This window comes from Geotrypetes seraphini, chromosome 1 (genome assembly GCF_902459505.1).
Source record: "Geotrypetes seraphini chromosome 1, aGeoSer1.1, whole genome shotgun sequence".
Taxonomy (NCBI): domain Eukaryota; kingdom Metazoa; phylum Chordata; class Amphibia; order Gymnophiona; family Dermophiidae; genus Geotrypetes; species Geotrypetes seraphini.
Window position 1 is genome coordinate 424,038,594 of NC_047084.1, and position 25,029 is coordinate 424,063,622.

Genomic DNA, 25,029 nt, shown 5'->3' on the forward strand with positions numbered 1-25,029 from the left:
CCTGCAGATGTTGAGAAGGAATGTATCTATCAAAAGAAGGCAATTTTTGAACCAGATGCTTGATATAGCAGGAGATATAGAAATTGTAATTTAGTACTCTGTCCGCCAACATGAAATTTTGGTACAGGCAATGTCCAAATTAGTCCATAGTGCTCCCTACACACCCTAGACTTTTGATGGAGTAGATTTTTTCAAAGTTGACTCCACCACTAATGACTGGTGCTGAAGCTGTGGTTTGTCAAAACCTAATGAAGGAATGATCTTATACAGAGTCTAATTTTCTAGGAGCCACTGTAATGGTGAGGGGTGTTTCCAAATTCTTGTGAAGAGTCTCTTTAAGAATACCATGTAAAGGTAATCTGAGAAGTTCTTTAGGATGTCGAATGTTGCGAGGTGGTTCCTTTGGCAAGAGCGCCCATGAGACCTCTCCAAGACTCTCTTCTAGAGAGCTGTGCGGGTAAGGGGATCCCACAGCGTTCCCACGAGGACACCTCACAGAGTCACGGGGATGGAGGCACCTCGAGGGGCATGAATGTTACCTTAGTGCGCCTCCTTTTTCTGCCCTCCAGCTGAAATCAAACCCTCCACAAAGCAGCATGCAGAGCTCCCAGCATGCCGCCCGCTCCTGACTGGGAAGCCTTCCCTCCAATGTTAGAGCTGACATCAGAGGGAAGGCTTCAGGGTTAGCCATGTGCAGGAACTATAGCCCTGCCAAGAAGAAAGTGTGGTTGGAAGGTAGGATGGAGGTGGATGACCTGGACGGCTCCAATACAGTCTCGCGGGAGGGAGGCACAGATGTAGTTGGGCCACAGAAAGGAGGTAACGAGCATGCACGCGCATTGGACCAAGGAAAGGAGAGAGAAGGGGGGCATGAACCTGGGACAAAGGTTGGAAGGTGGGAGGGGGCAGAAACTTGGGACATAAAAAGGGAGGGATCACATTTGGACACAGAAGGAAGAGAGTGGACATGAACTTGGGACATAGGATGGAGGGAGGGAAAAAGGTGCTGAGGTGGGAAGGGAATAGAATTGTTGGGCATGGTTGTGAGTGAGAGGGAAAGAGATGGTGCACACAGGGAATGGAAGAAACAGGAGAATTGTTGGACAGAGGGAGAGGATTGAGGTACAGATTGAGCAAGGGTCATTGACGCCATTTGTGAAAGCTTCAGGTTTGAAAATAATTATACATGCAAAATGACACCAGCGCAAGGTTTTAAAATTATAACCAAGATTTATTGAATTATTGTTTCTATTTTTCCATTATTAGATCAAAAGAACAGCATAATTGCTTACGTTGCGCTCATGGGAGATCATCATCGTGGCCAAAGGCTGGCCTTCTCACAATGGTCTCGTTTTACTAGCTCCAAAATTCCTATTATATGCTGTTGGCTTTTCGTGACATCATCATCATAATCAACCAATAACAATCCTATGGGTGGTCTTAAAGTTGGACAAAGAAACATTCCTCCATGTTTAAAAGTTATACAAAGTTTTCAGAAAATTACTTTTGATTTCTGAATTAACATTATAACATTCAAGAGAATCTATAATTATTAACATGGTGCTGAGAAATTCTCAGCCCTAAAGGAAAAAACTCTTCCTAAGCTGACAGGTTCAAATTGCATAGCCTTACACAGAAACCTTACTCTGGAGGAGGGGGGGGGTAGATCCCCCTCCCCTCTGCTGGAGACTGATACAGCATCTCAGATTCTAACTTAACTACTTCCAGATGTTACTTTAGGATTTTCCTTAGTGTTTCTTCTTATAAACCATTTATATCACCACATATCACATTCAGGGGCCCCAAACATTCATAATTTCATTTATATCTTGGCCATTCATACTTCATACATTTTATATATCAGTTTAGAACACGTTATTTTCCTAGCCAGTCTAAAGCAAGCCCAGCTGGTGTTAATTAACACCACGAGGCTGGGAGCGGGAAAACTCAGAGAGGACAAAGACAGAAAACTATTCACTGGCACAAGATGGTGGCCGAAGACAGGACAGATATAGTACACACAAAGAACCTAAACTGGACTCCATGTAATCATGTAATCATGATTTCCACCATGATTTAGCTCAACAGCAAAGTACACAAGAAAACACCATTCTTTCCCTTATATTAATCTTTAGTGTGTTTTTTCTTCTGGCCTTAGCTACATTATATTTAAATGTTTTATTCACCTGTTTTTCCGTACGCTTCTATTTGGGCGTGGTCCTTAACTGACACAGAATTATCTAACTAGAATTACCCAGAATCATACGAAAAACTGGCGCTTTTTACTGCACTATCATGCTCCTGACATCCATTCCAATATCGTCCCATAAACAGCACGCTGGCCACGAGCCACGACTCAAGATGCATGGGGATGAGAGGGAGAAATGGTGGATATGGTGGAGAGGGATCAGTGGGACAGATTGAAAGGAACGCAAGAGGGAGGAATGTTGGACATGACGATGGAGGGAGAGATGTGGCACGGTGCTGGAGAGGGGTGAGAGGAGAAATGTTGGGCATGGGGCTGGTGGGCAGGGACAAAAGATTTTGCATGTGGTCTAGGGGATGAGAGAGAGAGAGAGAGAGAGAGAGAGAAGTGTTGGATGTGGTAGTAGAGGGAGTGGGAGAGATACACCCTGGATCCCTCTCTCTTTCCCCATTCCGTTTGCAATAAGGGAAGGAATGAGAGAATGAGAGATGGTGGACAGTGTGAGACAGAGGAAGACATATTGCACATGAGGGTGGAGGAAAGAGGAAGAAAAGCTGTGCAGGAGAGGGAAGAGGAAAAAGAAGAAGAATGATCTAGGATAGAAGGGAGGGAGGATGCTGTACAATGGGAGGGAGGGAAGAAAGAAATGCTGGGCCATATTAAGAGGAACCAATGAACAGCAACTGCTTGAAGAAGAATTTGCAGAAGACAGAAAAGCAGAACCAACTTTTTGGAAAAATAAATCTCCAAACAACAAAGGTATAAAAAAAGGAATTTACTGATTGAAATATGTTAGCTTTGGGAAATGTATATAGCAGATGTCTTTGGTTTTAAGAGCGGATAGCGTAGCTGGTTTTAAGAAAGGTTTGGACAATTTCCTGGAGGAAAAGTTCATAGTCTATTAATGAGAAAGACATGGGGGAAGTCACTGCTTGCCCTGGATCGGTAGCATGGAATGTTGCTTCTCTTTGGGATTCTAGAATCGTATTACTCTCTGGGATTCTGGAATCTTGATATTCTTTGAGATTCTGCATGGAATGTTGTTATTCCTTGGTTTTGGCTAGGTACTAGTGACCTGGATTGACCACCTTGAGAACAGGCTACTGGACTTAATGGACCACTGGCCTGACCCAGTAAGGCTATTCTTATGTTCTTATGATGTCCATGCTTGTCCCAAACAACTACTCCTGTTGAAGTTTGTGGCTCTTGATGGAACGTTTCTACAAGGTAGAACACCATGCACAGGATTCTTGCCGGTGTTCAAGCCCAAGGCACCAACAATGCGGGTCAGTGATAGAAATTGGCCTTTGGCACCTGCAACACTTTTTGAAGCCCATTAACTGCTTGGACATGGATAGAAAGACCACAACAGCCAAGTCAAACTCAATGGCTGAGAGGAAAAAACGAAGCCCTCGACGGCAAAAGCCGTGAGAAAAGAAAGAAAAAAGACTCTTTTCTCTTTCTGTTTTTAGAAGAAGAAATATTTAAAAGAAAAAATGTGTGAGTGGGAAGGCAAATGGCAAAAAACTGAATAATGTTCACAGACACGACTTCTTAGCTCTGTGGAAAACTAAGAACTTGAGGAACCGCGAGCCTACATCGGGTGGGAAGGCACTTGCGCATGCATAGTGCGGGCAGTTCGCAAACTTTCTCAAGTTCTTAAAGTGGTGATGCGCTTTTTAGCCTGTCCATACTGGTGCTCTATGGATGACGTCACCCACATGTGAGAATATGCTGCCTGCTTGTCCTGTGATTTAATAGGGTTAATGACTTCTTCTTAGAGGTTAGTATAATAAGAAAAAGGACAGTACCTGTTCTGCTGGCTGAACAATCTCTTCAGGCTGACTGTAATTCTTTTCAGATTGGTTATCAGGTTGAACAACTGAACGACAGCATACCATTCTCACTCTGATGGGTAGCTCTTTCAAAATATTTACTACATCTTTATGACTCTGTCCAAGTAAATATATATCATTTACCTGCCATAGAAAAAAAAGGTGAACCAGAGAAGAATAAGCAAACTGTCTTCAAAGCAATACAAATATTCAGTGCTTTAAGAAGGGTCTGGAAGCAGAGACCTAATTCCTAAAGCTAAAGTATAGGAAAATTAAGGAAAAATTCTAAACCTTATCTTAGGCTTCCTTGCTTTTTTTTAAATTCAGTATTATATCTTTCCAACAGAAATGGTGCTTCCCACTTCAATAAAAATCCATATTTCAGTCCTGTGGATACCCTGAAAAACCTAATGGATGAAAGTGCCCCAAGAACTGGTTGAACATCACGGCTCTAGAATGATACTAAGGTCACTCCTAAGTCTGGAGGAACAAGAAGCTTGCTTCAAGAATTCACATCTAGTGAAAGAGAACATGGTGCTTTTAGGAATTGTTTGCGATATGAGACAAAGAGCTTAACCAGCTTGCTTTAAGAGTTTGAGGATTAAATATCTCAAAACTCCTTTCTTCTTTGGTTCTGCAGCAGTAAAAGTGGAAACCTTTCTGCTTGGAATCCAAATATTTGGGGATCTCTGCTGGTGTTTAGAGAAAACAAAGGCCCTTACAAAAGAGCACTTCATGTTTACTTTTATATCAAATTATTTTGATGTTGGCTTAATCTCAGCAGACAAAAAAAGTGGAAGGGAATTACATCAAAAGTCTTTCTATGACATACAAGAATTTATTTATTTATATTTATAGCCCACCTATACCTAAGCTTTTTAGGGATTGGACTATAAATAGACATCTTCCTATCCAAGGAAAGGATGGCTAATTCCATATTAATATAGAATTCTTCATATTACTGAGCGCTCAAATAATTATTTTTTTCTGCAACTTATTTGAAGATTAGCCCACCTAGTGCAAGCCTCATCCTCTGTTTGTATCTACTGTAAAATTACTCTTATCAAGCGAATCCTAGAGCAGTGGTTCTCAATCCAGTCCTTGGGACATACCAAGCTAGTCAGGTTTTCAGGATACCCACAAATGAATATTCAAAAGATAATTTGTATGCAATGAAGATAGTGCGTGCAAATTTCACTCACACATATTAATTGTTGATATCCTGAAAACCTGACTGGCTAGGCATGTCCCAAGAAATGAACTGAGAATCCCCCATCCTAGTTCAAGGAAGCCCCAGGCAAGATGCCTCTGATATCCTGATTCACATGTAGTGTCTTCAGCCATAATGTACCCATACGTTTCCTCACACTATAGAAAGAACTTTCATGCAGCCTATTTCAAAATCCCTGGAAGCTATCAAGAGAAGATTAGGCATAACAATTAAAGCAACAGGCTGAGAACTAGGGAAGCCAAGGTTCAAATCACACTGGCACTTGCACTTTTTGTGTTTTTTGGCAAGTCACTAAACTTTCCATTATCTCATATACTACTTAAGACTGTGAACCTTTGGAGGACAAAAAAATGATCTACTGTAACTGAATGTAACTCTCCTTGATCTACTACTGAAAGGTGTAAGCTAAGTTACTTCTGAAAAAGCATAGGCTAAATCCAATTCCTTCACCTTATTTAGGTTACTAGTCTTTAAGCCCGTTACATTAACGGGTGCTAGAATAGATGTGTGTGTGTCTTTCTTTCTTTTTCTTTCTTTCTTTCTCTCTCTCTCTGGCCGCTTTCTGTCTGTCTGTCTTTCTTTCTGTCTATCTTTCCTCAGCTATCCACTACCACCCCTTGCCTGCTCCCCTGTCCAGCAGTAGCCCTTCTCCCTTAGTTTTACGTCTCCCCTGTCCAGCAGCACCCCTTTACTGCTCTCCCTGTCCAGCAGCAGCCCTTCTCCCTTTGTTTTACCTTCCCCTGTCCAGCAGCACCTCTTCCCTGCTTCCCCTGTGCAGCAGTAGGTCTTCTCCCTTCCTTTTACCTCCCCCATGTCCAGCAGCACCCCTTTACTGTTCTCCCTGTCCAGCAGCAGCCCTTCTCCCTTCCTTTTACCTTCCCCCCTGTCTAGTAGCACCTCTTCCCTGCTCCCCCTGCCAGCAGTAGGCCTTCCTTACTGTTATCTTACCCCATGTCCAGCAGCACCTCTTCCATGCTCCCCCTGCCCATAGCACCCCTTACCTGCTCCACCTGTCCAGCATTCGGCTTCCTGGTCGTTCACGTCTGCCCTCCTCTTCAAAGCAGCCTGCTGAAGTTCGTGGCCAGCTGTAGCGAACCTCCCAGGCCGCTCTCCACGTCGATAGCACGTTCCCTCTGACGCGATTCCATGCGTCAGAGGGAACGTGCTACCAAGGTGCAGAGCAGCCTGCGAGATTCACTATAGCAAGCTATGAACCTCAGCAGGCTGCTTTGAAGAGGAGCAGCGGCAGCAGTTGGTGAGTGAGGGCGGGAGGGGGGAGTCGCCGGCATGTTCCCTGCCTCCGTGTTCAAAAATGAAATTCGGCACAGACCCAGAGACCACGGTGGCAGGGATCACACCATCCTAAGTGCTCATGCGCGCTTAGGGTTTTATTATAGAGGAAACTGGAAACATTCTCATTCAGATCAAAAATGATGACTGTCATCTGAGCTGCTTGGACAGTGGCAAAGATGGCGGTGAACCGAAGATGAAGTCATACTTACTCATGTAAGAGATGTTTTGTAAAGCTCTAATCACCAAGGTAGTGATCTCTCACTGCTCCTTGTGACCCTGGGAAAGTCACTTAATCCCCTCATTGCCCCAGGTGCACTAGATAGAGTTTGAGCCCACCATGAGAGATAGAGAAATATGATAAAGTACTTGAATATAAACCACTTAGGATATAAGTGGTATATAAATAATTAAATAAATAAATAAAATAGTTGAAAATTCAGAAGTATAAGCACTCTTTATAACACCATTGTCTATCCAGCTAGCCACACCCACACCTGTAGCAGTTACCTCTGCAACCATATTCACTACTTGTTAAAAGGACTTAAGATTTTCAGAGATTGAAGAACCTTATGCATCCTAAAGAACAGTCTTGACTGGCAATCGCAAAGATTGAAAGACAGGACACTTTTGCTTATTTGACCTTATCTGATCAACATTTGTGACATTCTCTGCCACCATTAAGCATGCAGATTTTCCTCCAGTGTGCATACTGAGCATAAATTAGGGAGATGGAAACAAAGCAGAAATCGACCAAGGGCAGAAGGACATCTATGCCTTCCAAACCTAACTCTTTTCTGCTGAAAAATCTGGGAACTTTGGCATTGTGATGGGTTGCCTTTAGGTCACTATTTGGCTTGCCCCTACCTTTGAACCACACATTGAAATGATGCATCTGATACCTCCCATTCTACTGGATCCAAGGAGTTTCTGCTGAGGATGTCCACTTGCACATTGAGAGATATCACTATTTGTGCAGCTAAGATCTGCAGCAAATAACGTTAAGTCCAGAGAAGCTGAGCTTCTGTCATCAAGGGAAGACTGCACATTCCACCCTTTCTGTTGATGTATGCTACGGCCATTATGTTGTCAAGACAGAATTTGAACGGGTCAGGACTCCAGCACTGTCTGAAATACCCTCAGGGCTAGCTGAATCGTTCTGAGCTCCAGACGACTGATAGGTCACAAACTGTGCACACTGATGAAGACAGTGAGTCTTCCAACCACTGAAACTGACCATTAGTCATCAGCACGATCCAAAGAGAGGTTCCCAGCCATAGCCCTTGGCATAGATGGTTCGGGGAGAGCCACCAAGACATGCTGCGCCATGCATGAGGTGTGCAAGGGAGCCATAAATTGTACTACTGAGAAACTGTAAACCATTAAGTCAAGATGGTTGCATGTATACCCTGGCCCAAGGTACAACTTCTAGCAATGCTGCCATGCAACCAAGAAATTGTACATAATCCCACACGAGGATTTGGGACCTGCAACGAGACAAATATAGCTTTGAAGTTTGACTTCTCTGATCTGATAAGACAACCTATCCCTACGTTGTGTTGAAACAAACACTTAAGATACTGTAGTTACTGCAATGGATTAAGAGAACACTTGTCTAGGTTGACAAGTCAGCCTAGGGATTCCAAGTGATATTACACAGCTTGTCACTTTCTGGCTTTCCTGCTTTGACAATGCCCAGATCAACCGGTCATCCCGATTTGGATGAACCTGTATCTCTTCTCTTCTGAGAAAGGCTGCCACTATCACCGTTATCTTGAAAAAGGTTCTGAGTGCCCTAGCTAAGCCAAACAGCATTGCCTATAACTGAAAGTGCTGACCCAGAAATGCAAATTGCAGAAATCACTGATGCAGAGGCAAATCTAATCTAATCTAATCTAAACCTTAAGTTTATATACCGCATCATCTCCATGAGAATGGAGCTCGACACGGTTTACAAGAACTTAAAATAGTGGATAGAGAAGAAGAAAAAGGATTACATGAACTTATGTGTAGAAGGGGGAGAGAAAGGGGGAAGGATAGAGCTACAATTTGCTGAAAAGCCAGGTTTTCAGTTGTTTGCGGAATAACTGAAGGGAGCTCAGGTTCCGCAGCGGGGTGGTGAGGTCGTTCCAAAGACCTGTGATTTTGAAGAGAAGGGATTTTCCCAGTTTGCCTGAATAGTGGATGCCGCGTGGAGATGGGAAGGCTAGTTTAAGCCTTTGGGCAGTTCTGGAGGAGTCGGGACTGGAGGAGTTGAAAGACAGTGGGATAAGAGGAGGCAGGATTCCATGAATGATCTTGAAAGCCAGGCAGGAACATTTGAAATGGATTCTGGAGATTATTGGGAGCCAATGAAGTTTGGCAAGGAGTGGGGAGGCATGGTCAGACTTGTGTTTTGAGAAGATCAGTTTGGCTGCAGTATTCTGGATTAGCTGGAGTCTTAGAATACTTTTTTTTGATAGATTTAAGTAGATGGCGTTGCAGTAATCTAGTTTGGAGAGGATGATGGATTGGACAAGGATGGCAAAGTGTTGTTGGCTGAAGTAGGATCTAGCTTTCCTCAGCATGTGAAGGCTGAAAAAGCATGATTTTGCCAAGGAGTTGAGGTGGTCATTGAGGGAGAGAGAGGAATCGATAGTGATACCAAGGACCTTGCATGAGAACTCGAGCTGTAGTGTATCGCCTGTGGGTAGTGTGAAAAGTGTGGGCAGGTGTTCGAATTTTGGGCCGAGCCAGAGTAGTTTTGTTTTAGATTTGTTTAGTTTCATCTGTACCGAGAAGGACCAGGCACGGAGTCTCATTATGCAAGCTGTAATGTTTTCGTGGAGGTTGGTGAGGTTCTGGTTAGTCTCAAGGAGGACAAGGATGTCATCTGCATAAGTGTAGATTGTTTCCAGGGGGGATAGTTGAAAGAGTTTTAGGGAGGACATGTAGATGTTAAAGAGAATAGGGGAAAGGGGTGATCCTTGAGGGAAACCGCAAGATGGAGTCCAAGGAGTGGACATGGTGCCATTTGTGTTGACGGTGTAGGAACGGGAGCGTAAGAAGTTTGAGAACCACATTAGGACGGTGGAGTCGATTCCAATCTCGGAAAGTTGGTAAAGTAGTATGTCGTGATGGACGACATCAAAAGCAGCGGAAAGATCGAATTGTAGTAGGACAGCGAATTTGTTACGTGAGTGTAGTTGTTGTACCTTTGAAATTAGGGAAACTAGGAGGGATTCAGTGCTAAAGCAGGGTCTGAAGCCATGTTGGTAGGGGTGAAGAATGGAGAATCTCTCGAGATAGGAGAGCTGGGTAGCAACTATGGTTTCTAGAAGTTTGGTAAGTAGAGGGATATTTGCTATGGGACGGTAGTTTGATGGTAGGGAGGGGTCGAGATCGGCTTTTTTCAGAATAGGTGACAAGGCAATGTGGCCCATTTTTGTGGAGAACAAGCCTGATAGTAGAGCAGAGTTAATGAGTCTCGTAAGGGAGGAGATGGCCTGTGCAGGAATGTTTTCATAAAGGTGGGATTGTAAAGGATCTAAGATGCATTTGCAGGACTTCAGTCTGAGGCAGAGCTTAGAGATCTGGGGTTCAGATATGGGTTCAAATGTCATCCAGGATCTATCCGCTGGGATAGGGTTTGAGTCATTGGGAGGAAGAGAATTGTAAGAGACTGCTGAGGGGAAAGAGCTCCTTATGGTGGAAAACTTTTCATTGAAAAATTTGGCTAAGTCGTTTGCGGAAGGAGGGGAGAGGGGAGAGGTGGAGTCGTTTTTTGAGGTTAAGTTTCGCCAGATGTAGAACAGAGTACTATTTTGATTTTTTGATCTGGTGATTTTATCTCCATAGAAATTTTTTCTTGCTTTTTTTTAGTATTGTGTTATAGCACTTGATGTTGTCTCGCCAGGATTGTTTGTCTGAGGGGGATTTCGATTTTTTCCATTTCCGTTCCAGGGCTCGACAATTCTGTTTTAGTTCCCTGTGATATGGAAGGTACCAGGGGGCTTTGTGGGAGTGGGAGATAGATTTTGTAGATAAAGGGGCCAGAGCGTGGTAGGTAGTCCCGGAAAGGGTAACCCAATTATGCCAGTTGGACTCTGGGTCTGTGTGTTTAGGAGAAGGGGGAAGTTGGTTAAGAAATTGGGTCCAGAACAATTCGCTCGTGATTTTTTTGCGGTAGGTGATAGATTTTGTGGGCCGGGGTGGAGTACCTAGATGAGACATGAAGATGGGGAGGCAAAAAGAGCCTAGAAGGTGGTCAGACCACGGGACAAGGTCCCAGCGGGCCTCTTCGGCAGAAGTTTTGTGCTCAGTCAGGTCGAGGAAGCTGATGATGTCTAGTTTATGTCCTTTATCATGGGTAGGTGTGGGTGGAGGAGTGGTGAAGCCAAGGGAGGTGAGGAAGTCTTTGAATTCAGTTGTGTCCATGCTGGTGTTATCGTCAAGGTGGAGGTTAATATCTCCTATGATCAGTAGTCTCTGGAATTTTAGGAAGACTCTTGTTATAGTCTCTAGGACAAGTTCAGAGGATTTATTCCAGGGGATAGGAGGGCGGTAGAGAAGCAAGATGCCTAGTGGGTGGGGTTGGAGTTCGTCTTTAACTGAAGCTAGTAAGAATTCTAGAGAGGTATGGCTGCCCTTTTCAAGGAGCTGAACATTGAAGAATGATTTGTAAAGCAGAGCCAGATCTCCTCCTTTCCGGTTGATTCTGGGTGAGAAGAGGCCGTGGTAGCCAGGGGGGCAGAGTTCGTTTTGTGTGAAAGTATCGTCTTTTCCGATCCATGATTCTGTGATGCACACGAAACCCGGATCGGAGTCATCGAGTAGGTCTTTTATTATTTGGGTCTTGTTGCGGACTGATCTGGCAAATTGGGATCCAAAGCCGTGAGAAACTTCCCTGGCTGCACTGCTTTCCATACGAAAATGTTTGAGACACTTGTTCACCTTTTTGAGGTCCAGACCTAGAAATAAATGGAGTGACGACCCTTACTAATTTCTGAAGCAGGAATTGCTATAACAACCCCGAACTCCTGTAACTTTTGCTGACAAGAGAGGAGAGCATGACATTACTCTGGATGTAAACATTATTTTGCTTTGTACTTTGATAATTTGGGGATAAAAGATAAATTGCAGGTTCTTTTATAAAACAGTTTAGATCTTAAAAAAGCAAACTTTACTTATTAGCTAGTTTCCATAGTATAAAAGCCTTTTCCCCATCACTTTGAAACTTGAATTTTCTGCTTTGGAATCACAAGTAAAATGATTAAATTTGCAGATGAGACAAAACTATTCAAAGCTGTCAAAACACATGAGGACTGTGAAAAACTGCAGGCAGACCTTAGGAAATTGGAATCCAAAATGGCAGATAAATGGGCATCCAAATGGCAGATAAAATTTAATGTGAGCAAATGCAAAGTGATGCACATTGGGAAGATTAATCCAAATCATAATTACCTTATGCTAGGATCCACCATAGGAGTCGGCACTCGGAACCCAAGAAAAAAAATCTGGATGTCATTGTAGACATTATGCTGAAATCTTCTGCCTAGTATGCAGTTACAGCAAAAAAAGTAAACAGGAGACTAGGAATTATTAAAAAAGGGACTGTAAGTATGGTCAAGAATATTATAATGCCTTTATAATGCTCCATAGAACATCCTCATTTTGAGTACTGTGCAATGTTGGCTGCCGTATCTCGAAATAGTAGAATTAAAAAAGGTTCAGAGAAGAGCAACCAAAATGATAAAGGGGATGGAACTCCTCTAATACAAGGAAAGGCTAAAGTGGTTGGGGTTCTTCAGCTTGGAAAAGAGTGCCGCAGTAGTAACTACCTGGAGAGAAGAGAGTCTTGGAGAGGCCATATATGGAAAGAAGAGAGTCTGCTTATACAGATTCCAGCAAAGACAACCTACTAGCCTAACTAAAATGAACTCAATAAAGCAAAACCCTATTTCCTACCAAAACTTATAACTAATTAATATTTGTCACTAACTACCTCAAAAGAACAGATATTAAAAACACCCTGAACTAAACCCCCTCCCAACACAGTTCAGGACAAAGAGAAAAACTTCAGTTTCAAAATTCATCCCAAATAAATATCAATATCATTTAAATATCATTTTAACAAACTTTAGCCAAGTTCACTATCAACTTTAGGCACAAATTAGACTAAAACAAGGTTTAAACGTTTTCAGCCACCTCAAGTTAATAAAATAAATTGTTTTGCAAAGCAGTCAAGCAAGAATTTAGGTTTACTTCTAGCTCAGCCTGACAGTATAATAAATCCAGAAAATACCAGGTGAGTACAGTCGTTATAAAAATTTTAAATTAGGAATCCTGGAGTAACTGCTGTCACAATACTCACAGCAATAATGCTCTACAAATAAAACCAAATGTACCTCACCTTTTACAAGTAATAAATCAGACACCAGAACTTTTTATAATTACTTCAGAGCCTTAAAAATAAAAATCAGCTGTACAAGTACAGAGTATGTTCAACAACCCAAAATTTCACACACATATACCTAGGGCCAAAATATACCATGAACCCTAATATTTTAACTAAACACAGACACTCTTTACTCAATTTTACCACTATAACAATTCTTACAAGGACAACCACCAACATACCTTGACCACGAGCTCCCTCCCAACCGCAGTTGCTCTAACTGAACTTCTTTTTTTAAACAGTGGTTCCTGAATGCCTCAGAGCTGTGCTGCCCAAGATTCTGAAGATGACATAGGCAGCACAGAATTCCAAATGCTGCAGAAACAGGTACACAGTTTTTGCACATCAAAATATTAATTCTCCAACAAAAACATTATTTTCCAGGAATTAATAAAATGCACTTTTATTTAGGATTTTTTTTTTTTTTTTTTTTAGTATCCACTGATTACACTAGGCGTACTAAATCTAGGAGATGATCACCAAATATTACTTCCCCAGCACGTCGCTCAACCTACAGGAAATTCAAAGCAAGAAAAAATATTATACCTACAGATCAGATATCTACTGACCACCCAAACACCCTGAACAACCAGATAACCATCATCTATGGCAATCGAACAAAAACCAGAAAACAAAACAAACCCACACATACCAGGAAATACTCAAACTTACTAGTATTACCATCTTTAGTATCTTTATTGTAAACCGCTTCGAACTTCACGGTATAGCAGTATATAAGAAATAAATTATTATTATTATTATTATTATCTCACACTAATACACCGAAGACAGCACAACCACTCCTGACCCAAGATCTGTAAACAAGCTACTATTGCTAAATGAACTAATCTCTACCAGAGACATAGGTCTCGCCTTCTTATCTGAAACATAGTTTAAAGCAATGGTTCCCAATCCTGCCTTGGAGGACCACCAGCCAGTAAGCTTTTCACGGTAGCCCTAATGAATATGCATTGGGCAGATTTTCATGCTTTATCACCTTTATTATATGCAAATCTCTCTCATGCATATTTATTAGGGCTATCCCAAAAAAAACAACTAATTGGTGGGTCCTCCAGGACAGGGTTGGGAACCATTGCCTTAAAGAGACAAACAGCCCAGAACTATCTCACCTCTGCCCCTTGGGATATAGCATTCACCACTCACCCAAATTAGACAAACAAGGAGGTGGACCTGCACTGATTTACAAAAGTTTATTTCACATATCCATAATTGATATTGCTACATTATTAGGCTTACAATACATGGTTTGCAGACTACAAGATGAAAATGATAATTACCCCGGCACTATTGGTCTACTGATATACCGCCCTCCAAAATCATGGTCCCAAAACTACAATAAGATCAAGCATGTCATGGCAATTCACCAGAATCATCATCCAAGGAGACCTAAACATTCCCCTGGAATCATATGACAATCCAACAGTCCAACACTTTAAAACAATTCCTATTAAACAGTCATCTCAAACTAATACCCTCGGATCCGACTCATGAGAGAGGTCACTTGACTTTATAGCAACCAACCTAACACACTTGGTCTCAGTCACAGACTGGACAGCAGTTCCCTGGTCTGATCATTCTCTACTATTGTTTACTTTTTCCCTCTACATGGGAAGCACAACCAACAAATCCACTAAACAAAAAATCCTAAGCAGAGGAAGAATAGATCCCAATCAATTCTTGACCAAAGTATCAGAACAATTAGGTTGGTCTCTAACTGATGCCAGCCGACATTCACCTCTTGAATGCTCATGCTTCCCTAGTTACCATGTTGGGTCGTCAAAAAGGTTCCATTTGTCTCCTTATGCTACACTTTAACCACAGCAGCCCACAAACAGTTCACAAATGCCTTAATTTCCAAAATGCTGCCACCCTTGGCCCAGTAGCCAATGATCATGTCTTTTTCAACACTAGATAGCCGAGACTTTGTCTCACTCCAAATTATACCCCTGCAACTATCCATTTCATGGCTGGCTAAATTTAGGCCCACAGTGATTAGTTCTTGAATGGGATGATCAAGCTGTCTAATTCCCAAAGTCAGACAGCTATGCCCCTTTGAAAACTAACCACCAAAAGAAGTTGACAGAAAATGTCTTACTTCCAACAGCTCATCTCCACTGAATAGCTTGCCACAGCGGCCCACGGGTCCTTCTGGTAAAATAGATCGGAGGAAATGATGTCCAGCAGTGGCTTCCAAGCTTATTCCCAATCCACTGTTTTCACTAAATTTGCTAACCTGAGCCACCTAGAGTTATAAAGGGAAAAAAAGGTATTTTCACAGTTCCAGCAGATCCATATTTTTAGTGTTTACATTATTACATACACAAACTGGAACAAATTCAAAATATTAATCAAGTCATTATGAAGCTATGCACCTTGGCTTTAGTCACCAAAAAAGGATGAATGGGCTTACACTTCCCCCTCTGTATTCGCGAATTCCGTATCTACGGATTCGGTTATTCGCGATTTATGACCAAAAAATAAATTTTAATTTTTTAGGCTTTTTTTAGCCCTGTAAGCCCTCCCTTAAGCCTTACCTGATGGTCTAGCGGGTTTTCAGGCAGGAGCAATCTTCCCATGTTTCTGCTCCGTGCAAATCGCTCACAGAAAATGGCTCGAGAGACTATGGGAGCTCAAGGCCGCCATTTCCTATGAGTGATCTGCAAGGGGCAGGAGCGTGGGAAGATAGCTCCTGACTGAAAACCTGCTAGACAACCAGGTAAGGCTTAAAGGGGGGCTTACAGGGCTAAAAATAGACGTGGGAAGCCAGGGATAAGGGCAGAACCAGCCCGAATATTGTTTGCGGTTTTTCCATATTTGCGGGCCGGCTCTACCCCTAACCCCCGTGAATATGGAGGGGGAAGTGTACTCAGATTTCCAAATAGCCTTATTTCTCATCCCTAATAGGTGCTTTTCATAGAAATAAGAACTGAATGAGCATACAATGGTAATATCAACACATGTGACTAGGATAGAAGAATGCAGAATTTAGTGTAAAGGTTTCACCATGCACAGCCTTTCCCACATATAGTAGTCTATGGAAATCATCTTTTGCAGGTGAGCAATACCACATTTTCTGTCAAGCAGAAATCAAGTCAAGTATACAGTGGATGACTCCTAAGCTTAAGCCTGATCATTTGTTTATATATTGCTAATTATTCAGGAACAGACTTCACATAAAGACAGTGTAAGAGTTGCATACTACACTGATTGGCCAGCACAGTCTGAAAAAAATGCATTCTGTCTGTGAACTCATCCGCAAGTAGTGTGAGGTGAAGGTATGAAATCAAGATCAGATCACTGCTTTACAAACAGTAACCAGTGCTACACATGGCAAGCAGATCCTAACGAAAGGGCCATTTTACTACATTGCAACATGACCCATAGGTATAAAATAGGACAAGATGTATTTAGCACATGCTAATATCCATTAGTACACACTAAGTTTAGTAAAAAGCCTCACCTAGTAAAAAAAAATAAAAGCTAGAGAAACATTTTTTTCTTTACAAAAACTCTGTTAGTGTCATGAGGGACTGTATTCTGCTTGTCCTCTAAAACAATGTGTTTCTCTAAATATTGTACAGTTTAAGATACATATCATGAGCATTTTGGGGGTAAGGCTAGGCTATGGGAAAATCAGCCATAGCGTGTGACTTTTGGGAATCTAAATGGCAATATATAAAAGGCTTCTTCATTCCCTCCTCCGCCAGGGATGACCTCTGGTGCAAAGTGTACATCCTCAGAGTAGAAGAGAGATTACAATTGCCCAGAAGATGGCTGTAGGGAGAATGGAAGAGTCCCAATACAGGGTGGTGCAGCTGAAGGGCCTGTTCTGTCCTCCTTACAGGAACCACCTGGGACAGTTATAATCTCCCTTCTGCAACTTGCACCTGAGGTCAGTGTAGGAGTAGGAAGAAATACAAAGAAGACTTTTAAATACCACTACCTGATTGCCCAAAACTTCCAGCACCAATGTGTAGGTGCCTAAAAGTCCTCCTTTGATTTGCTACAAGAGGATCTCATACACTGTATATTTACTAATATTGAATTACATTCACTGTGTAGCACTTAGAAACTGGTTACAACTAGTGCTGCCCGATTCACGATTCAAATCGGTTCGTTTTTGTGAAAAACCGGACTCACCAATTCAGCCCCGAGACAAGTTCAGGCTTTTTCCCACCGCCGGCCGCGTTCCAATCTAATGTAACTTCTGGTTTTGCAAAATCGGAAGTTACATTAGAAGAAACGAAAGGACGTGGGAGCGTCAAGCGGCGAGCGAACGGATCTCGTGCAGCAGACCTCGGCAGCAGCAAAGGGTAATTTTGGCTGGCTCTCTCCCCGCATGTCTCCTCTCTTCCCCGCGATTCCACATCCAGTCCAGTAAGTAAATGAATCGGCAGGGGGCTGGTGAGTCTTGGGGGCTGGGGATGGAAGCTGAGAATCGGCAGGGGGGCTGGTGAGTCTTGGGGGCTGGGGATGGAAGCTAAGAATCGGCAGGGGGACTGGGGATGGAAGCTGAGAATCGGCAGGGGGGCTGGGGATGGAAGCTGAGAATCGGCAGGGGGGCTGGTGAGTCTTGGGAGCTGGGGATGGAAGCTGAGAATCAGCAGGGGGAGCTGGTGAGTCTTGGGGGCTAGGGATGGAAGCAGCAGGTCAAATAATTGCTGCTCGGTGAAGTTGTCTGAAGCCAGCCAAAGCTGACAAACTAATATTTCTAAATAAGAACTGGCAAATGTAATTTATTTAATCCATGTTTCTAACTAATTTTAAACCTATTTTTGACATGATATTGCCTTGGTTAAATAAAATGTTTAAACTTAAAAAGCTGTGTCATTAACAGTGAATCGAATTGAATTGAAAAAGGTGAATCAAATCGAAATATTTTTCTCTGAATCGGGCAGCACTAGTTACAACAGATGACCAGCAAATAATACCACTCTACCAGTAAGAATATAGTTATTTCTTAATACCGACTTCCTCATATGATCAATAAGTTTATAAGAAAGAAAATTATGCTCCATTAAGTAAATATTACATAGCATTAATGGAAATTAAATTATGTTTTAACTTGTCTTGACAGACTATTCTTGGATCCTATTCAACATTGCAAATACAGTAGTGGAAACAGAATACTTACAATCTTTGCTATGCATGTTAGCAGGGATAATTATTACTTAGTAAATATTAAAATACATACCACAATCTCATTATTAGGACCCATAATTTTCCTCCATTTACTTTGTATTTCTTCTTCCTCAGCTGAAACTAACTGATGCCCTAAAAATATAATAGAAAGTACTGATGTCAAAATAAAAATTGAAATGTATATAGTATTTGTTAATTTTAACCATTTGGGAATTGAAAGGTGAAAATTGAGATGAAAAGGTTTAGGTTTATTTAGTTTTCTACCAGTCCTCCCAGAATGGGTTACATAAATACATCCATATTTATGTTATGTTTACTAGCATTTGTTATTCCGCATCACCATATTACAGACCTAAATGGTTTACATTCTAAATTATATTACATTACATATAGAAGACAAATTAATTACTAAAGAGAGATGAAGAAAAAAAGTGAAATAGTAAAGATATAAGAATGTCCAAGAATGATTAGGGAATTTATATAATACAAAATAAAAATTAAAAGAATAAAATTTAAATAAATAAATAACCTCAGAGTCCCAAATCAAAACAGAATAGAAGCCTGTTAGGCTCTAATCACTGGCCGAAGGTGATCACTGGATCCCAATTGTGGGCGAATATTGCAGGACAACATTTGTGGGCTCTTCCTCCACAGACTCCCCAACATCTGATGCACCATGGTCTGACACCAGGTCCGGCCAACTCCAGCATCCGATTCTCCACTTTCAGCTCCAACCAGCTGTTTTCTCTTCTCTCTCTGCCACCAAAATTGAATCCTGGTCGGTCTGTGGTGAAAAGTGGCTCCTCAGAAGCACTGCCTCCGAGATCACTCTGATTCACAGTTCTCCTCCGAAACAAGCCTGACTCCAATGACGGAAAAGCTTGTTCTTCAGCAGCACCTCTTGATCTGAGGGAAGAGAGAGAGAGCCGCTGCTGCCCATGAAGAGGAGTTCCATACAAAAAATGCCGCCATCTGAGGTGAACTGAGCTCCAGCAGCAGGAGCCCCCTTCACCATTGGCCTGCCGATGTTGCCATCTCTCCACGCTCCAATTTCCTTCCTTTCCTTTTCCATCAGCCCATCCAAGTTTCAAGTTTTCAAGTTTTATTTTGATTTAATAAATCGCTTATTCAAATTTACTAAGCGAATTACAATAAAATAAAAAAAGAACATACATTTAGACATGTTATTTAAAATTTTAAAAATAATGGGTTAGACTGACAAACTTACAAACTAATTGATACACAAGGAAGGGAGGAATAAAGTTACAAATCAGTGCTTTAAAGTAGAAAAAAGAACCAAAAAATGGAAAAAAAAACATTGGGGAGGGAGTAGTAAAAGCCTGGAGGGTAACTACTTTACAAATTAAAGATTAAAAGCTTCTTTAAAAAGAAAACTTTTTAAATTATTTTTAAAATGGCTAAGATCATTTTCCTCTCTTATATATTGAGGCAAAGAGTTCCAAAGTTGCGGGGACATCATCGAAAACATATCGTGGCGTCTGGTTCCGATAACTTTCAAGGAAGGAACAACTAAGAGTTTTTGGTTTGTAGATCGGAGGGAGCGCGGTGTATTATAAGGAATAAGCATTCTGTTAATAAATTGTGGTTCATTGGAGGACAGAGTTTTAAATACTAAGAGTAATATTTTAAAGGTGATACGATGGTTGACTGGAAGCAGGTCTGACAGGTCGAGCTGTGCTGCCAAAGAGACAAAGGAGCTCAACTTCAATCAGTCTATCTGAGCCGACACGCCAGAATCACCACCATGGAGCAGACATAGAGCCCCCCCTTGACTGTTAGACAGGAGCCAACGGTCCAAACGGTCCAACGGTCCAAATTTTTGAGGAGCTATTTACTCCAGGGCCAAAAAACAAATTAAAAGTGAAACAGCTAATGCAAAAAGAATACAATAAACATAAAATATTGAAAACAAATAAAGAGGTTAGGAAAACAATAAAATAAAATAAATAGGGTGAGGGAGAAAGCATAGCTGATGACTTAAATGGCCACCATCTTGAACCAATTTATCTTAAAACACATAACAAATTATGTTAATACAGTAATACCATCATAATAAAATCCAATATACTATTTCTAGTTAAATCATATTTACAATACTTCTAAATAATGAACTCAACCACTTATCTAGAAACCAAACAGATGTGTTTTAACAGCTCTTTGTAAAAAACATCAAATTGTCTAGTGATCTAATACAAGAAGGGAGTTGATTCCACAGCTTAGTCATAAACTGGGAGTAGTTCATTTACGAGCACACTCTACGTGAGGGGACATAGATATGTGAAGAACAGCAATATATATAATATAAACACAGCACAAAAATAAAACCACAGAAAATATTAATGCATCTTTTCCTACTGTGAGGACCTTCCTTAAAACTACTACTACTAGTATTAGTTATCATTTCTAAAACAAATGAATACTTAAAGAAAGTTGAGGCTTATCAGATGGTACTGAATGTCTGATGCTTTGAGCTTTTAAAACTTACGTTTAATTTGGGAGGAAGAAAAGGCTTATTAAAGGGAGCAAAATTGTTCAATTTAAATGAGAAATGTATATGCCTCCTTTAAAAAGTATACAATAGGTGATCTAGTTGTATTATATATTCTGGAACTAGGTCCCTGGTAGAAACATGGGAAGATTAGATTCTTACATCGATAATCTTCTTTCTGGTAGAAAAGTACAGGAGTCTTGACAAGTGGGTTATGTATCTTCACCTGTGAGTTTGTGTAGAAGGCTCCAACTACTGTTCTGGGCTGCACTCCAGCTCTTCCTTAGTTCCTACCAAAGCATAATAATAGGAGAAATAAATAGAAGGGGTATGTGAATTCTCTTCGACATAGCCAATTCTGTTCTGCTCTTCAAATACTGTTGAGAATCAAATCAGCTTTAATATAAAACATGGTACAAAACATGAGACAAAAGAAAAGCCAAGGTGGAACTAACAAACAATCTACCATTGGGAAGAATAGCCTGAATCACAGTTACCTGATGCTAGGGTACACCTTGGGGGTTAGCACCCAAGAAAAGGATCAGGGTGTCATCATAGATAATACGATGAAACCTTCTGCCCAATGTGCGGCAGTGGCCACAAAAGCAAACAGGATGCTAGAAATTATTTAAAAAAGGGATGGTTAACAAGACTGTTATAATGCTCCTGTATCGCTCCATGATACAATGTCATCTGAAGTATTGCATTCAATTCTGGTCTCCATATCTCAAGAAAGATACAGTGGCACAAGAAAAGGTTCAAAGAAGAGTGACCAAGGTAATAAAAGGGAATGGAACTTTTCTCATATGAGGAAAGACTAAAAAAGTTAGGGCTCTTCAGCTTGGAAAACAGATGGCTGAGGGGAGATATGATTGAAGCCTACAAAATCCTGAGTGGAATAGAACAGATACAAGTGGATCGATTTTTCACTCTGTCAAAAATTACAAAGACTAGGGGACACTCGATGAAGTTACATGGAAATACTTTTAAAACCAATAGGAGGAAGAAAAAAAATTTCACTCAGAGAATAGTTAAGCTCTGGAACGCACTGTCAGAGCTTGGATTATGAGCGGATTAGAAAGGTTTGGACAATTTCTTGGAGGAAAAAGTTACAAGTCCATAGTCTGTTATTGAGAAAGACATGGGGGAAGCCACCGCTTGCCCTGGTTCGGTAGTATGGAATGTTGCTACTCCTTGTGTTTTGGCCAGGTACGAGGGACCTGGATTGGCTACCATGAGAGTGGGCTACTGGGCTTGATGGACTATTCTTATGTACCTGTGTGCAATCAGCACTAACACTTATGGAGATCCCAGAGGTACCCCTAGGAATGCACAATTGAGAAGTTACAATGGTCTTAAAATACTGCTAAATGGTAAGTAAGCCTACTCTATAAGAAAGGGGTCATAATATGTGAACTTGAAAGAAAGAGACCTACTCTCAATTCTTAGAACTATTTTGAACCTACGGGCTTTCAAATGTGCACTACTTTATTGATGTTAGATACACTAATAAATATACTAATAAATTCTAGGTGTTTAATATGCAGCTGAGGATGGCAATCAGTTCATGGGAACTTTTTTGACAAAAAGTCAAGAGTTCACCAGGGCTTGTCAAGCATAAAGCACCCTAGAGTGCATTGCAAGGTCACCCACAAACATCATATGAAACCATCCTCTAACTAAAGACTTTTTTTGTATATATATATATGTAAAAATTATTTTGAAAATATCTAATAAATATTAATTGAGAAGTGGAAAGTTTAAAGATAATAAAGTGCCCTAAGTATCAAGTGCAAAATCGCATCGTTCCAGAATTCAAAAAGCACACTGAATGATGAGCCTCGTGAAAGCAGGAAATCACATTCATCCAATTAACTTTAACTGCCATCTGAGACCGCCAACATCCATCTGATAAGAAGGTTTTTTATCTGGGAATGCCAACTGATCGCCGCAACATCACCCTTGGTGGTAGTGCCAGCCTGCGTTATCAACGGTATGTCATTAGCCAGCAAAATATTCCTGGATGACTCCAGGAGATTGGACTCATGGTTCGTGCCCTGGGAAGGGGGAACTCCTGTTGCCAGCAAGGACATCAGAGGAGGCGTGGAAAACCCCTTTTTCTTGGCCAAATAAGCCTGGTACAGCATGTTAATAAATTTGGGGGCAAACTCATTGTCCAGGAAAGGCACAGGAACCCCCCAAAACACAACAATTTTAGGATTTTAGGGGTAGAGGGGACTAGGGCTAACCCCCAGACTACCCAAAACTCACTTTTCAAGATCCCCCAAAATCGTTCAAACAGGCCATCAGCCCTGTACTCACTGTGCAATGCTGTGCTGAGAGCTGCAGTAAAGGAAGCTGAAACAGCTTACAGGGAGATCTCCTCTGCTTCAACAAACCTTGCAACTGAACTGCTGGTCTTCTGACTACCCCTCTGGCCCGAGTCCCATGGCCAGGAATCCCTGACACCCACGGAACATGCCACGCTTACAACTTGGCAGAGGAACGCAGTAGGCTCTAATTCCGAGTGCATCACCACAGAGCCACGCATCCTGCGCTCAAATCCACTAGCAGGCGTACCTGGGGTAAGCTAACTCCCAAGGGAATGGTTCCTGAGCCCTGATCCGAAAATGCTAGGCAGCCAATCCCCTTAGAAACAGACTGTCTTCAATTTATGCGATCTCCCGTAGCCACAGCTGTCCCTATTCGGAACATCTTCAGCACAAGAGCGCAAAGCATGTAAAAATACTGACTTTAAAGAAAAATAAACATGAGCAGAAAAGACTAGCTCCTACTGGCTCAATGTAGGAAAGCAATTGATTACCTGAGGGCAGTCCTGAGGTAAGAGGGTGATGGTGATAATTACATTTAAGACAGATATAATGGAGGGACCCATAACCCAATATAAGAAGCTGAAGGATAGAAATGCTTCAGAGTTACAGTAAAACAGTATTGCTTGGTTAGTAAATGTTGGAATTTTAAAATAGATGAGTCCATGTGGCTTGCTAATGTCTGGAAAACAAGATCCTGAGGATGTGGCAGTCATAACATAACAAAAGGCTATAGTTAAAAGTCATAAACAACTTATAAATAAAAGAAACCAGTGGTCAAACTGATCTAATATGGGTTAAACTGATCTAATATGGGAAGCAAAACCTATATGGACTAACATATTTTTCAATTACCAAGTTAGGGGGAAATACTGATGAGCTTATAGTTATGAGAAGCCATGTGAATGTGAATGTAAATGCCAGAAGTACATTGTAATTGGATGATATTTTTTAACCTGTAATTTAATTGGAAGATGTACCAACTATGTATGCTTAATAATAAATTAACTGATGCTGGTTCTGGTGGGTCCTATTAAAGACTTATTCAACAAATCTCTGGAGACAGGAGTGGTTCCTGGGGACTGGAGAAGAGCTGATGTGGTCCCTATTCACAAAAGTGGTCACAGGGATGAAGCGGGAAATTAAAGGTCGGTAAGCTTCATTTTGGTTGCTGGAAAAATAATGGAAGTGTTGATGAAAGAAACAATACAGTATAATCCCATTATACCGGACTCGCTTATAACGGAACCTCGAATATAGCGGACAAGGTTCGCAGGTCCCGGCCAAGCGCCATTATAAACATACAGATATAGCGGACTCGCATATATTTCTCCCCTTCACCTTTGAGTCTCACAATGCCATTTTTGCACTTCTCCTTATCAGTAATATATCTAAAAAATGTCTTGTCTCCCTTTTTACCGTGTCAACTATTTTTTCTTCCATTTGCATCTTTGCTTTCCTGACTACATGGCCAGCCTCTCAACTTTTCCAGATATTTATGCCTGTCTTCCTCTTTCTGCAAATTTTTGTAGTTTATGAAAGCTAATCTCTTATTCCTTACCTTCTCAGTTACTACTTTTGAGAACCAAAGCGGCCTTCTTTTCCTCTTACTTTTACTTACTTGCCTCACAAAAAGGTTTGTCGTCCTTACAATTGCTCCTTTCAGTTTTACCCACCACATTTCTACTCCTTCCAGACGTTCCTATCCAGAAAATAATTCCTTGATGTAATCCCCCATCTGAACTAGAATAGATATGGCATATAAGAGGAAAAGGGGAGAAGAAATGGATAATTTGAATCAGTAGGTTTTTTTGGCTACGCTAAGTAGTCAGTCATGTGTTTGTAGTGAGAGGTATTCATTTTTGACACAAATATTGTAATCTGATTTTACTGTAAATGTTTTCCTTATTTTTTCCCTCTTTGCTTCCCTGTTTATGTGGACTATTATAATTTTTGTTGTATTTGTAATTTGCAATTGAAAAGAATAAATTATTATAAAAACCAACTTCCGAAATGTAGAGCTAAATAT

General features: G+C 41.2%; 1 protein-coding gene across 9 annotated transcripts in view; it reads right to left on the reverse strand.

Moving 5' to 3' along the window:
- MPDZ (multiple PDZ domain crumbs cell polarity complex component) overlaps positions 1-25,029 on the reverse strand; it is a 550,514-nt gene that overhangs the window by 387,679 nt on the left and 137,806 nt on the right. For all 9 annotated transcript variants that reach the window (XM_033918951.1, XM_033918923.1, XM_033918958.1 and 6 more), the window contains exons 13-15: positions 18,214-18,293; positions 15,115-15,261; positions 4,018-4,185 (exon numbers count right to left, since the gene is read on the reverse strand). In XM_033918951.1, the coding sequence (XP_033774842.1) occupies positions 4,018-4,185; positions 15,115-15,261; positions 18,214-18,293 (395 nt within the window). The remainder of the gene's footprint in view (positions 1-4,017; positions 4,186-15,114; positions 15,262-18,213; positions 18,294-25,029) is intronic.